Raw genomic sequence first — 15,204 nt, 5'->3', positions numbered from 1 at the left:
GTGGTGCGGCCGGGCAGCTGCCTTACCTGCTCCCTGGCTAGGCTGGCGGCCAGCGGGGCGCGGCTGAGCTGGGGGGAGGAGGGCCCCCCCCCCGACAGCCAGCCAGGTTTCCAGGCCCCGCCGGGAGGTTGGCATCTGCGCACGCCTAGAGCGCAGGACCACCTCGGGCCGGCCCTGGCGACAGAGTAAAATCGAAGGATGACAAGAGAAGAGTCACTAGCCGCCTGGGGGAAGAGAGGGCTTTTACTGCGCAACCGCAAGTGGTGCGTGGCTCTACTGGCGCAGCGATTGGCTGGTTGGAGCCGCCGCCGGCGCCGATTGGTTGTTTCGAAGCCGAGGCAATGGCTGGGCGCTCGAGACGGTTGGCGGGAGGCCCGACGTGTTCTTGACGGGAGTGATTCTGAGGGGAGGAAAGTGGCCGAGAGATCGCGGCATCGGCGGGCTCTTTCCGTTTAGGTGAGTTGGCAGCCAGCTGGCGCGAGTGCGCGCCTCCTCGGCCGGCGGGGGGTCTTTGAGGTGCGTAAGGTGACGCCTCGGCGACGGCTTTACTCGCCAGTAAATCCCGTTGTAATCAATGGGGTCAACTGGTAGTGTGGCATGCAGAAAGTACACATTGACACTTCTGTGTAAAGTAGTACATGCAAAGTACACTGAATAACTGTGCAAACATGTTCACTAACGTATTTTTACCTAGGAAGGAGGTGAGGGGCTGCTATTATGTGTATGTTCCAGATGGCTCCTCTCTCAGTAAAGGCACTTACGGTAATTTTCTAGAGATGGAGATGTGAAACCTGAAGAAATCTGATGTATGTCTGACCAGGGAACGGCAATTGGTTGACTGTTATAAATAAATGTTATGACCTACAGGATGCTTTTGCAGAACTACACAAACAAAATAAAAAGAGGGGTTTTTCCCAGGAAGCTTGCGAGCAAGCCTACCCTTTTATTTGACCTCTGGTGTCTAGAGAGGTGCTGCCTCTACACATTAAAAAATCTGTTTAGCTGTTATTTTCTTCAGTCTTTTTCTAAAAACTATACGCTAGTGGTCATCACCTTATCTTGTGTGACAGTGACTTCTGAAAGTTTGTATTATATAGCGTAGTTGTCACTTTTTTCTGATCAGAATATACTGTCAGCTGGATGACCCTGAGCTTGTAATATTATGGAAACGTAGCATAAAGAAAAATGTTTCTGTCCACAGTATTCGTAGCTTAGTAAACATCTGCAATGTCCCCTGACCCTCCTATTTTTTTAAACTTAATATCCTCATACACTTTTATCTCCAGCTTCTAGGAATCCTGTGATAATTTTATTTGCTCTTTTATATTGCTCTTTTTCATACATGTTTTAGCTCTCTGATAACTGTAGGAGTGGGGCATCCCAAATTGTATGCTATTCCAAATATGGGTGCAGCACATTTATAATGATACTGTAATCTGTGCTGTTTATGTTCAGTTCTTTGCCTAATAATACTTACCATTAAACTTATGTTTTACTGCTGCTATAAACTGGGGTGTCCAAATATAAAAAGTATCATAAGAAGTAGTCCTTGGAAGACTTTAATCCCTATTTTGTTTTGAAGTGCCTTCATTATGGATGAAATAGTAGCTGAATACATCAGGAGAACTGTACTACGAATACCACGTTCAGAAATAGGAAAAATGCTGACTACATGGGGGTTCCTTTCTGAGAATCAGCTTCAGTCTATAAACTTACATCAGATAAAAGAGAATCTGTCCCGAGAAGTAGTTCAACTTTGTGAGGTGAGAACAAAATATGTATTTTTGTTAGATATCTTTAAAAACATTGATCATGGCAAGGCAGGATAGAAATCGAAATTAATAAATAATAATAATAATAAATATGGCCAAAAATGCAGATAAAATGTTCACATAATGATCCCTTGTCCCGAGAAGGGCGTGTTTCTGCTGACCTGGGAAAAGGCTTGCAGAAAAACATGGGGGGGGCAGGAAGGGGTTGAAATTACCCCAAATTGGACAATGCTCACTGAGATCTTGTGAGATTATGATCAACACTGTGGGGTTACCTAGCAACGAAGCCTTGGCCTGGGCAATCCTGGTGGCAGCTAGGACAAGAATGCAAAGCGGGAAGTGAGGCAAAGTATGAAAAAGGGGAGGAAGACAGCCTTAGGGTGTAGAAAATGGGGGGCAAGACTGGGTGGGCCTTATTGGTGTTGAGATGGGTGGAGTGGAGCTGTCTGTAGCAAATAATTCTAAAATTGTGTAACTGGCACCTTATTCCTATGAAAACTTGCCCAGAAAAAAAAAAGGTAGGGGCAGGGGAGTAAGAATAGGAATTTCTTCCTAAACCAGGGTTTGGAACTGAGAATTGCTCCTTTAAAAAGAAAATCTGTCAACAATTGCTCCTTTTTAATAAAAGGCGAAGAGTAACATGTATGAAACCTTGTAGAATTTATAAAAGTAGTGTTCTTCCCTTTCCAAAAAACAGCTGTCATAGAAAACATATAACATTTGATTGTACAAGCTCTGCCTTGCAAATTGATAACTAGGGTTAAATAAGCAGCCATCCTTTGACATTCTAGCTAAGCTTTTGTGGACATTTTGTGGACACTCTGACAAGTCAAATTACTGCTTCATCTGTAGTGTAACATATTTAGGAAAGGTCAAAACTTGAAAAACTTCATTTTAATGAAAACATAATGTTGCTTTAACTTGGATTAAAACATTGTATAAAAACCTAGATAAGACTTCATACGCTGTTCGTATTGTCTTTAAGGAAAATGGTGCAACGATCAAGCATGCAGCAAATCTAGACATCATTTGTAAGTAAGATGTTGGTTTCTCTGTTTTAAGTGATGACATAGCTAATTATTCTGAGGGAAAGACCTTTTGTGATGTTTAAACTAAACTGGTTAAAGTTAGGATAAACCATCAGAACTTCTTGAAGAGATTCATGTTTCTGGTATTTTGCTTCCTGCGTAATTTCATATGATGGAAATAAGACTAGTTTCGCCTTTTAAGTAATATTCAGTTGTGGATCCCTTTCATTTGCCAAGAGATTGTCATAACTGTGACTTGACGGCACTTCACACACAAAAAAGAGAAGGAGAGATCCCTTTACAAGCCTGATCCTCTACTTGTTTACTTATAAATAAGAATCACTGGCCTAACTGGGATTTACTTGCAAGTCAGTGGAATGGATTCAGGCCCCTCCTGTCATTCCTCAGGGGCCTCTATCCCCCAGGAGCAGCATTTTACAGAGATCAGTGGGATGGGAGAGGCAAGAAATTACCATTCTGCCATTGGAAAATTTAGCCTGGTTCCAATCCTGAGTACCTAGGGTTAGAGTTTTGGTAATTTGCATATTATACACTTTGCTAGTTAAATGCAAGTTTGATTGTCTGACACAGGTTTGAATTCTAAATAATAGATGACTACTAGCACTTTATGACATTAGATGGTTTTAGTTGGTTTTAAAATTGTTTTAATTGTAATTCATATGTTTTGAATGTCTTGACTGTGTAAATAAGCCCTGAGTTAGTTTCAGTAGTACTTATTGTCCAATATTTCCCCCTCAGATAATTACACATATAGAGATAAAAAAACCTGGACAGTTTACAAGATGACTAGAGAAGGTGGTAAGTATTCACAATTGTCTGTTTAAAAGTTGTCTATTCCTGTAGAGCTTAAAAATATTAAAGTGGGCTTTAACTATCACAGCACAGCAGGTTACCAATGCCACTGTCTTGATTATTCAGTTTCTTGCAATGTGTCACCTCTTTTTGGTTGTAATGGGCACCTTTTTGTGGGAAACGCTTTCCTCCAGCATCTCTGCTGCTAATAACAACTTATTCATAGACTTTCTCATATCTTAGCCTATAACCAGGTTTGAGTCTGGAATGGATCCAATATACAATGACTTTGCAAGATCATCAATCTTTTCAGATTTCCCCTTTCCCCAGGAGTAATTTCTGACCTGGAAAAAGTTTATCCTTGAGATCGCAGGAACCACATGGATCATAGCCACGTAGGTAAGGAGACCGCATTGCGGAAGGGGGTGAAAGTGCTTCCCTCTTCTATCTGCTTATACAAGAAGCAGGAGGAAGCAATTTTGTTCTATTCCCTCTCCACACTGCATCCTCCTGAGCCAGTGTTCCCTCTAAGCTGAGTTAGGGTGAGCTAGCTCACAGTTTTTTAGCCTCCGGTCACAGATTTTCACCTTCACTCAGGAAGGATGACTCCAGACCAAACTAATTTACACTGTAGCCAAATCGCTCGCTCACAACTTTACTGTTGGTAGCTCTCAAAGCAGAATTTTTGCTCACAAGACTCCACAGCTTAGAGGGAACATTGCTCCTGACCTCAGTGGCTATTACTTCATACATGTTCCACATCCCAGGAATAAACATTTCCAGAATTGGAAATCGCTGGGGTGAGGGGAGATCATCAGCATCTTCTGCTCACAGATCTTGGGATCCATCCCATTATACTAATCAACATGTATCATGTAACATTCCCCATATGCAGTATTCTGTAGGCCTGTTTTCTCTCATGTGTGCAAGAATTCACTAGATTCCGTTATGATGACTATTACACAACTTGCTTTTTGTGCAGACTTTTGGTTCTTCAGCACTTAGTTTAGTGAGATGTCTCTAGGATAGAGATGTAAAATTTCCGGAAATTTTGAAGCTTGGGAAAAAACCCGTTTTCCCCCCAGTTTTTTTCAGAAACATTAAAAAAATGCTACATTAGCATTTCTTTTGTCTTTTCTAGATTGAAAGTCATTCTGTTACTTTAGGAACATAAATTTTTTACTTGGCATGAAATTATCACAACTAGCATATTAAAAATATAGTGTATCCAAACAATTATTACAAACAGAATACCCACCCACATGCAAAAACAAAACTGAAACCTTTTTATTTTCTTCTGACAATAGCTCCTCCTAAAGGAAAAAATGCATCTTGTTCTTGCATTGGAGAGTTCAGTTTGTAACCTAGGACTTGCTTGTCCTCAGTGCACAGAAATTGGATCAATCTGATACCATATATATATATTAGAAATGATTTGGAAAATATTTGAACACCTTGTCTTAAAACATTTTATTCATCATGTTAAAATAAAATGTTCCATAATCAGTTTTTTTTCTTTTCTTTTCTTTCAATTTTTCCAATTTTTTGGAAAAAAAACAAAAAAGGCTTCAGGAAAAAAACCGTTTTTTCCCCCTAGTTTTTCTGGGTTTTTTCCAGGCCTTCACATCTCTACTCTAGGACTTCAAATTATTAATGCTGAAACTGTTAAGACTCATTGCTGTGATAATGCCTGAAATAAAGTATGGAGAACAAATTAACTATTAATGAGTACTGTAGCAAGATTGCTGTTTTGTGTGATGTAAACATTTTATGTTTGTTTTGTTTTGGGGTTTTTTGCCAGGTGACGAAAATATCATTTTCAACATGGTAGATTTCAAAAACAAATTTAAAACCAGCCTTCAGTTGCTTCTGAAAAATGTAAGAACCAAACTGAAATACAAGTGTGTTTACAGTTCTTTAAAACAACTGAGTTATTTATCATCCAGCCTTTCTGATATAATCTCTCCCTTATATATATAATTGAATAAGACGCAGAGTTACGCAGCGGAGAGAAAATGCGCACCAACAGTGTTTCGACGGCTGAACTGTCCGTCAAAGTCTTCCCCAGCTTCCATTGGCCATGTCGTGTAAGTCCCACCTCAGACGCAGCTTCACGCAGCGGAGAGAAAATGTTCCCGTTCCATTTTTTTAAAAAAAACAAAACCCACTTCGCAAAAAAGCGAACAGTTCTCTCCCCCCCCCCCTTTCTCTCTGCAATATACAGCGTCGGTGGAGAAGGAGCTAGGCGTGATTAAGGCGACGAAGACTCTCACAAATACAGTGGACGAGAAAGAGTTCACGTTGTAACACTGACCTTTTTAATAGGAGGCTATATTTAATCGACATGCACCCATGCACGCAACCAGTCTGTCACGCACACTCGCAAAGCTCAAAGTACATTCTCCTACACGTGACAGTACAGTGTAACGTCTGGATCAGGCAACCAAGTTGTCGGGATCTTTGACTGTGTCAAACTCCACCCGTGTCATTTTGTTTTCTGTTGTGTCCTGGGCATCTGGGCGGGGTACGATTAAATATGGGACCCGCAGTTTTTCTTGGGGGGGGCGTTAAGTGCGGACAAGTGGTTCTCTGGCCCCCCTAGCAGGAGCATTTACACTCGGCAATGATGGGGTACTGGATAGGGATCCATGTGCAGCGCTGCCCCCCGCGCCGCTGGCACCTCCACCGCAAAATGGTCAAATGCAGCGACTTGGCCCGCTAGCAAACCATCCCTTCCGGCATGGAGCACGGGCGCTTGCTGAAGCAGCTGGCCACTTTCACGTAGCGGCGGCAGAAGCGGCTGCCGAGGTCGTTCCACGTGTAGAGCACCGGGCAGAAGGTCTGCGGCCACAGCTGCAGCTTCCGGTGCAGCTTCTTGCTCAGCCGGTGCTTCTTGCTGGCCGCCGCCATCTTGGAACTCCATGCCCTTGATATCGCTGGCCATGGCCCCCGACGCCCTCTGCCGCAGCAGCAGGTGCAGCTTGGCTAGGTTGTTGCAGCCGCCCAGGCGCTCCTCGGGCGCATTCACTGCCATGAAGTTGGAGTCGAAGTCAGTGCCCAGCAACCTCCACAGCACCATGTCCTTCAGGTCCTTCTGTCCTCTCTCTCCCCCCCCCCACTTTCTCTCTCTCCCACCCACCCCCTTCGCCAACCCGCCCGCCCAGCCGGACAGGCAGGGGAAGCTTTCTCCCTCCCCCCTTCCTTCACTCACCCACCCAACCTGTCTAGGCGCCGGTTGTCTCCCTCCACAACAGGCTTTGCTCCCTAGTCTAAATATAAAACAATTAGAAGTCACAAGTTTTTTAAAAGTGTTCTGCCTGCAGTGATCTTTATTTGTGAGTTGCTTTATGTTATCAGATCATCCTATTACTAAAATATGTAATTTTGCTTCTTTTTAATGATTTTTTCTTAATTCAGGTCACTATCACCTTTAAGAAATATGAAGACAATTCAGTGTGGATTCGAGTTGCGTGGGGAACACAGTTTAAAAAACCAAACCAGTACAAGCCAACCTATGTTGTTTACCATTCGCAGACTCCTTATGTCTTTATTTCCCATTCCATATATAAAAGCTGCAGAGATATGCTTTTTCAGGTAAACATACTTAGAAGGCAAAGATCTGTTAATGTCATTTTCAAAATAATTTTCTGAACTTGTATGTATCAATGGGAAAAGACAATCGCAGTGGACATTAATGTTTGGTTATCTTGAAAAGTTATTAGCCTATGCAGTTCTGTGATCTGAACATTTAAATATTCTTGAATACAAGTGTGGGCCTGCAATACTTGTAGGGGGTATTCCCACACCCCACCCACACTTTGGTCCCAGGCCCAGTGCAACTCAGGGGCTTCGCTGGGCTGTGTGGCCACTGTTGCTGGGCCCAGCAGGCCTCCCAGGCCCAGTAAGGCTTTTGAGCTGTGCAGCCCCTGGACCCAGAAGGGCTCTCTTGTTGCGCCGCCACCACCACTAAACCCAGTGGGGCTCCCCAGTCCAACCGATGAATGCTGGAGATAAATGCATTCTCTGTGCTCTGCTGTACTGTACTTTGGGGGGAATTACGCCCCAATTATAGTGTTTTGTTTTGTTTTTATTTCACATTTTTCTGCAAACCTGGGGAGTCCCCCAAGTTTACTGAAAAATCTGTTTAGGGACTGTGTGGCCCTGGTCTGCAGATTTAGCTATCCACAGATGGGAGCCACACATCACTATTAGAAATATAGATTAAGTGCATTCTAAAAGGAAATGAAACATAGTTTCAAGCTCAGTTAAGTACTAACGCCACCTCTTACAAGCTGTAATATTCTGTTGAAGAGTAGCAATGTGTGGTAAAAACTGCATCCATTTTCATTTGAAGGCCCTGTTGGCTGCTACCAGTTACAGTGAAATCCACGAAATGGACCTTCGAAGCCGTTGTTTAGACTCCCTCAAAGATATTGTATTTAAGCGGTGTAACCAGGTGAGCCACATCTCCAGTTTTCATTGTTTAGGCCTGCCTCTAAACTTCCCAAAAGGTGGGGAAGTTGTCTCCTTCCAAGAAAGCACATTACAGTAGTACAGGGCCAGACACTGAGTCCCCCACCCACTCATTGCATTGCTTTTCGGGGGTATTCTTTAATTCTAGAACTGAATAGCAAATTGGCTTTTTACAACACTGTGCCATTGTTACCAAGGCAAACTCACCTTTCTAAACTAACAATGCAGCAATTTTGAATATTTCATTTTCTGCTTCCAAATGCCAGTTTGGCACAGATAGGCTCATTCTTCCATTGAGACTGGCCATTACAAGCTTCTGTTTGCTTTTAAAGACAAAATGCCTCAGGACATATCTTAAAAAAATATTTAATGAAGTCTGGACATTGTTTCTTACATTATAAAAGAAACTATACTAACTTAAAGACCTGGCCTTCTCTCTCTCTCTCCCCCAGAATGTTCAGAATTTTCATCCGCGACCTCTACAGGAAAGGAACAGCGCTTTGGGAAAGGGTATCTATACCACCTCACTATACAGAGCTTTAAACCAAAACATCATTAAATGTTGAGATTTTTGTTTCTGGCCAATGCTAAAAGTAGGCTGACCACATTGATCCCATGGTCCTCCAGACTGCAAGGAAATTAGCATATGCAATGACATACCTCCCAGCAACACTCAATTATATTTGACTGACAACATTTCCAATTCATAGCTGAAAGCTCATAGCTTTTTCTGATGCAAGCCTTTCATTTTAATAAGACTGTTTGTGTAGTAATCCAATGCAAAGTTATTCACATGAAATCAGCAAATTTAAGCATGTAGGCCTAATTCTGTGGCCATTACTGCCTGTCACTTCAAAAAGGATAAAATTAATGTTTTACATGAGGGCTTAAATAGTTCTGTGCCTTCTAGTGGACCCAAGGATAATTCAAGAAGATAAAAACAAAAAGGAGACCATTTGGAGAATTAATGAGGAGGACTTCGGAAATGGATCCCTGCCAAAACTACAATATGCGCAATACAAGGTAAAAAAAATTACATGAATGCATATTGTCGCAATAGGTCAGAAGGTGGAATACAAAGATTTTTAAAATAAATATTGCACATGTGGTGGTGGTAGAAAGTGCCATCAAGTCACAGCTGACTTATGGTGACCCCCATAGGGTTTTGAAGGCAAGAGACAAACAGGGGTAATTTGCCATTGCCTGCCTCTGCAGAGTGTTCCTAGACGTCCTTGGTGGTCTCCCATCCAAGTACTAACCAGGACCGGCCTTGCTTGGTTTCTAAGGTCAGATGAGACTGAGCTAGCCTTGTGCCATCCATGTCAGGGCAATGCTCATATAGGAGATATGAAAGTCTAAACAGAGGCTCCAGAGTAGGTATGCAGAACACTGGATTACTTTCCATTTTCTGAAACCAGGCTACAGTTATTTTTCAGTATATAGAATGGTGAAATTCCATTTAGCTATTGGATCATGGCCTTGAAATTCAAAATATGGTCTGATGCTACAGCCCAAATGTTAGGGATGCCAGGCTACCACTTCAGATCCCAATGAAGATTTGGGGAGGCAGGTACAAGCACACACATGATGTGAGGGGATGCTCTAGGATTTGCCGAAACATTCTGGTTAAATTGATTTCCCCTAATCTTTTTCCTCTGGCCTTTGAGGAGCCAGTAAGCAAATAGGGGAAGTTTGCCAGGAAGTCTCCTACCATAGCTGGAGACCTAGCAAACCTACTCAACGTGATGCTAAGTGTGATATCATTCCTGCACTAGCTAGTAATATCACATAGACAAATTAGAATTTATACTTAGTTACATCAACTGTGAAATTCAGAATTACCGCAGAAAGCTGTACTTCTTTTAATGATGTGAATGAAAAATCATGCATGTTAAGCATTTAGAACTGTCTGCCATGTGGGGGCACTCTTGACTTCCTTTTCACATTCTTATACCGGTTTGGTATGATTACTGTCACCATTAAATAAGTCTTAGAGATTATATAAATAAAAATATATGTTCTATAGAATTGTATAGTAATCAAAATTATTATGATGGCGTATTTTTCTTTAGAATGATATACACAGCTTATTTCTAAACACTAAAATTAAGCATAGGAGGAAATAATGCCATATGCTGTTGGTTCTACATCCTTCTCACACACTGTATGTCGAAGTGCAAAATCAAGCTAAAACTGCTGAAGCTGACTTAAAAGGGAGAGGGAAAAGTTTTGGTCGGTATTTTCTCTATACTATAATACATATATATTGATTTTAATTGGAACAAAATTTGAGTCCCCTAAAGTGAGCTTTGACTCAGGAAAGCTTATACCCTGCAAAATTTTGTTGTTCTTTTAAGGGGCTACTAGACTTGTATTTTGTTCTACTGCTAAAGACTAATGTGGCTACGCACCTGATAGTGATTTTAATTATTTACAACAGCATTGTGTTGACTAATACCTGGGAATCCCAGGTTCAGATCCACATTCTGAAGTATGTTGGGTGACCTTGTGCCAGTCACGCACTGTCAACCTAATCTATCATAGGGTAGTTGTGAAGATAAAATGGGAGACCACTGTATGCTATCCACAGCTCTTTGGAGAAACAGCTGGTTAAAAATGGACTGGTTTAAACAAATAAAACTAATCCCATCCCTACCAGTCAACACTTGCCTGATATAAATGAATTTAGGCAACCTAACTTCTTCACAAATCAATCTGGTTTTGTAGGGGAATGACTATATCAAGAGAACAGATATTTTGCTAAAAATATATACAGATATGCAAATATGTAGATGACACAAAACAGGAGGGGAGGGCTTAAAGAAAAAGAGCCAGCTGATGGACCAGTCAGTATCTAGCACAGTGGTTCCCAACCTCTTTGAGTATGCGGCCCCCTTTTTAACATAAAATATTTGTGGATGTCTTCACGATAGTAGTTGTCCTACTAGTATCTGTTCGTTGAGAAAATACATAATGACAAAAAGATCAAAATGAGAATGCTTAGTATGCATATAGATTTTGCAGATTCCTCGCGGTAACCCCATGCACCCCTAGGGATTTTTAGCCCCTAGGTTGGGAACCACTGATCTAGCATATAACCATGTATTGCCAAATAATAATTTTTCAGATTTCTAGCTTTAATAGTGATCAAATAGAAAGTATATATCACAGTAATTGATTACTTTGGCTTTCAGCTTGAGACAGTATTCAAAAGTAAACCAGAACTGGGCATCTTAAACGACAAGGAACCATTTAGATGCTTGGTCACGTTTTCTAGCCCTCATCTTTTAGAAGCACTGAAATCCCTTGCGCCTGCCGGTAAGTGTTTCAGTGATGACAAAGCCTGAAAAAGATCACTTTGTCAAGCACTGTATATAGTTCTGTTGTACAAGCAAATTTGTAACAATAAGCAATCACTTTGTCAAGCACTGTATAATTTGTACAAGCAAATTTGTAACAATAAGCAATTTAAAGATGGTGGGTTGGATTCAATCCAACCAGCTTTTCTGCTTGTAAAAAGGGGGAAAGGATTCCCTTCGGTCACTTCAAAAAGACTGTGCTGTGGCTCATGGGACAGACCAAGATGGACAAAAGCCATGTTCAGCCGTAGGAGGAAATGGACTGAAACAGCTGACCCAATCCAACAGTAATGTAAAGTCAGTTTCAACAGCTCTCCACTCAAACTGTTTTTTAATCTCCATGTTTAGAAAGTAGTTGAAGGGTTTAATGTAACAGCCACTGGTCAGATTATTCACATGTCACATTGTAGTACCCTGGCCAACAACTGAAACTTAGAAGAAGTTCTATCCTGTAAGTAAAGCACTACTCATTTATTGAGCTCACTAGCTTGTGTTATTGAAGCACACAGCTGGGGTGCATCAAGGAAGATTTCTGAGCCTTTGCTGGGTAAAAAAGAGAATTAGTCCTTTCTTCATCTCTCATCTGGTAGAAAGCAACTAGGTGCCTAGCTGTATGGGGGTGGGTGGAGGCATCCTTGACCAGGAGTGGTGGAGCAGGGAGTTCTTCACAGGCCAAATTTGGCTTATGGGCTTCTGCAGTTGGCAATTCCTATTTATGTCATATCCTCACCTTGCTGCAAATCACACAAGGTACACTGTGAAAACATGAACAGTTTTTTTATTAATATTTTGTTATTGAGAGCACTGGCCACCCACCCACCCATAGTGTTTGGGGGCCCAGGAGGATCTGGGATGGGGGAGAGAACAATTTGGAGATCTTTTCAAAGCTCCTGGAGGCTTAAGCAGGCTCCCCCCCCCCCCCCCCCTGCTCTTTCTTTCAAAAGTTGCTCAGCTGTTCCTGGTGCATATTCAGTCCTCATCAGGCTAATTTAATTTAGACAGATACTATTCAGCATCCACCTATAAAGTTCCCCAAGTATGTGGCCCAATTTTGTGGGTTTAAGGACCACCTGGTTTACTGTTAGATACAGTGATAGAACTTCGTGATCAGCAAGTTGTTTTAAACAGATTGCAAATCCAGAATCCCAAATCAAAGTACAGGTGTATTTATGAAACCAACAGCTAGGTTGGTCTGCAGTAGCAAAAGCTAGGCCTGTTGTGCTTGACTATTTTGTTTGTGTTTAGTATGTTTTCAGGGCTATAACAAATCATATACAAATCCTATAAGTAATATACTATTGATTGTGACTTCATCTCGTTCTAGGTCTTGCAACTGCTCCTCTTTCACGTTTACTTACCTGCATTGTCCCAGATGCCAAGAACAGTTTTAAAATTACTGAGAAAAAGCATGGATTTTCACATGGCCATCCAGACCAATGACCTCCTTAAAATGGTTCGCTTCATTATTATTTTTTTTAAAAAAACATATTTGCCCAGCTGACTCTCCATCATGTAAATATATTCTGTAAAAACAAAAGAAATCACTTAATTCAACAACTCAGGTTTACGCTCTGTGTTTGGTTTCCTAGCAAAATCTGCTTGCTAAACTCACATTTCTCCAGATTGTAAAATATTCACTGAAGACTGGAATCTGTAAGTTCTCCACTTGCTCATGTTAAGACAAAGTCATGTTTGCAGGCTCTAGCTCGCAAATATTTTCTGTACAGCTGGACTATTCTTTGGCTGTGTAGTATAACAAAATACTATCTTTTGTGGCAAGTAAATGTTTCAGACACATAACTTTACTCATTCCACTATCAGCTTTAGAGTTTTGGCTTGCTGATATAAAGGGCAATGCCAGACAATGGTATCAATAATAATAATTTTAAATGTTTAAGTAATTTACATATTATACTATTTGTGTTTGTCATAGGAATTCCTGCTTAATGGTGCCTAGCTAATTCAGTATCTGATATCTTCTGTTCAAAGCTTTTTATCCCTGAAAATTAATCATTATTGGTGTATGAGATAGTTGAAAGCCATGTAAAACCTGGGCTGTGACTAATTAATTGCTACAATAATAACCCTGATTAAAGACACCAGGTGAAAGCATGCAGTTGACCCTATTTTAGCAGTTTTAAGTAGTGTGCACATCTGGTTTATGATGACATAAAAATACCTGTCTGTGTTCTAGATCAAGCTCTTTATTACAAACCTTTAAAGGGAAAGCATTGAGTTTGTAAAAAGTAAAAGCCATTGACTTGCACTCTCCTTTTTTGGCAGAGAATGCTGCAAGGAATAAAATGGCTTAGGAAAGTTTGTCGATATGTTTGAGTCTAAGCATAAATAAAAGGTTTTTGTGAGTTTGTTTTGCACATAATGTGACCTTAACCAAGACTGGTATTTTTGTAATCCTTCTCAACTGAACAAATAGATAATAAATTGATCCAGACTGTACCTTCCCCACCCCCCACATGCGGAATAGCCGCTCGTGGCCCCTGTAATTTTGCAACATGGAAATACAACCATGGTTTTCCCACAATTGTTTAGTTTAGCCTAGAGGTGCTGAACTCATTTGTTATGAGGGCCAGATCTGACATAAGTGTCACTTGGCCAAGCCATATGTGCCATAAAATGTTACACGAGGTATTGGAGATATAAACTTTATAAAGTCGATTTCAGATGGCAATAGCAGACATGATTGGATTAGGTGTGATGTGCAGAAGGGTAGTAGGTGTGGAGATATTAATATTGGTAATGAGACAGAAACCTAGGGTAGGTCTCAATTTGGTACAGGAGGATTCAGCCCAGGAAGATGCAAAGTATAAATATAAATAAGTCTGAAGAAGAGCAGTGACTCATGAAAGCACATACCCTACCACAAATTTTGTTAGTCTATAAGGTGCTACTGGACTCTTAATATTTCTACTGTTATTAACAACATTCAAAACCCAGTGGGGGAACATTTTAATCTTGCTGACCTAAGAGTAGCAGTTCTAGAAAGAGAGACTGCTGAATTGCAAGTGATAATGAAGCTTAAGACAATGCATCCTCCTGGACTGAATTGAGACCTAGGTTTCTTCTCTCACTACTGATCCCTGCTATTGCCATTTGGCATTTGAAATCACTTCACTCTCCAAGGACAGAAGGACTCACATTCTAGCTGTATCTGAAGAATTGAGCAGTGACTCATGAAAGCTCCTACCCTGCTGCTAACTTTGTTAGTCATTAAGGTGCTACTTCCTCCTTTCCTCTAATAAAGAATGCAAGCTGTACTGTTTGGCTTTCTCTTCCCCCCCCCCCCATCTGTTAGAACTGTAAAGGGAGATCTCTCCAAGTGTAATAGAATCATAGAGTTGGAAGGGACCTCCAGGGTCACCTAGTCCAACCCCCTGCACAATGCAGGAAATTCACAAATACCTCCCCCCTCTATACTTGCAGTGACCACTGTTCCAAGCCCAGAAGATGACAAAAAACCTCCAGGATTGCTTCCTGACCCCATAGTGGCAATCAGCATTTTCCTGGGTGTGTGAAAAAGGGCCACAAGAATTAAGCACTAAGACAACCTGTCCTTCCCTCCCTCTCGTGATTTGCCTGGGTTCACAGAATCCACACTGCTGTCAGATGGCCATCTAGCCTCTGTTTGAAAACCTCCAAAGAAGGAGAGCCCACCACTTCCCAAGGAAGTCTGTTCCACTGTGGAAACGCTCTGTCAGGAGGTTCTTCCTAATGCTTAGCCAAAAACTCTTCTGATTTAAT

The 15,204-nt window shown here is 41.3% G+C and overlaps 1 protein-coding gene across 2 annotated transcripts; it reads left to right on the top strand.

Moving 5' to 3' along the window:
- The first annotated feature begins 224 nt into the window (after positions 1 to 224).
- CENPN (centromere protein N) lies at positions 225 to 13,640 on the top strand. Of its 2 annotated transcripts, none has more exons than XM_015405822.1 (11): positions 225 to 456; positions 1,583 to 1,763; positions 2,758 to 2,803; positions 3,560 to 3,619; positions 5,415 to 5,491; positions 7,031 to 7,207; positions 7,968 to 8,069; positions 8,539 to 8,596; positions 8,997 to 9,109; positions 11,281 to 11,404; positions 12,770 to 13,640. In XM_015405822.1, the coding sequence occupies exons 2-11, from the start codon at positions 1,593 to 1,595 to the stop codon at positions 12,883 to 12,885; spliced, it is 1,044 nt and encodes a 347-aa protein (XP_015261308.1). In that variant the 5' UTR covers positions 225 to 456; positions 1,583 to 1,592; the 3' UTR covers positions 12,886 to 13,640. The 2 variants fall into 2 exon arrangements, with proteins under 2 accessions (XP_015261308.1, XP_015261307.1); XM_015405821.1 differs by lacking the exon at positions 225 to 456 and adding an exon at positions 702 to 762.
- The last annotated feature ends 1,564 nt before the right edge of the window (positions 13,641 to 15,204 follow it).

The sequence above is a fragment of the Gekko japonicus genome, unplaced genomic scaffold, assembly GCF_001447785.1.
Source record: "Gekko japonicus isolate JY-2015 unplaced genomic scaffold, Gekko_japonicus_V1.1 scaffold144, whole genome shotgun sequence".
Taxonomy (NCBI): Eukaryota; Metazoa; Chordata; class Lepidosauria; order Squamata; family Gekkonidae; genus Gekko; species Gekko japonicus.
The sequence above is the reverse complement of the archived record's forward strand: the minus strand, read 5'-3'. Positions and strand labels throughout refer to the sequence as shown.

What these genes read in the sequence shown, in the direction of transcription:
- CENPN (XM_015405822.1), top strand. Translation starts at nt 1,593, where the DNA reads ATGGATGAAATAGTAGCTGAATACATCAGGAGAACTGTACTACGAATA. An exon ending in GAACAGCGCTTTGGGAAAGG is followed by an intron (nt 8,597 to 8,996) that starts GTATCTATACCA and finishes TGTGCCTTCTAG; the next exon opens with TGGACCCAAGGATAATTCAA. An exon ending in GAAATCCCTTGCGCCTGCCG is followed by an intron (nt 11,405 to 12,769) that starts GTAAGTGTTTCA and finishes ATCTCGTTCTAG; the next exon opens with GTCTTGCAACTGCTCCTCTT.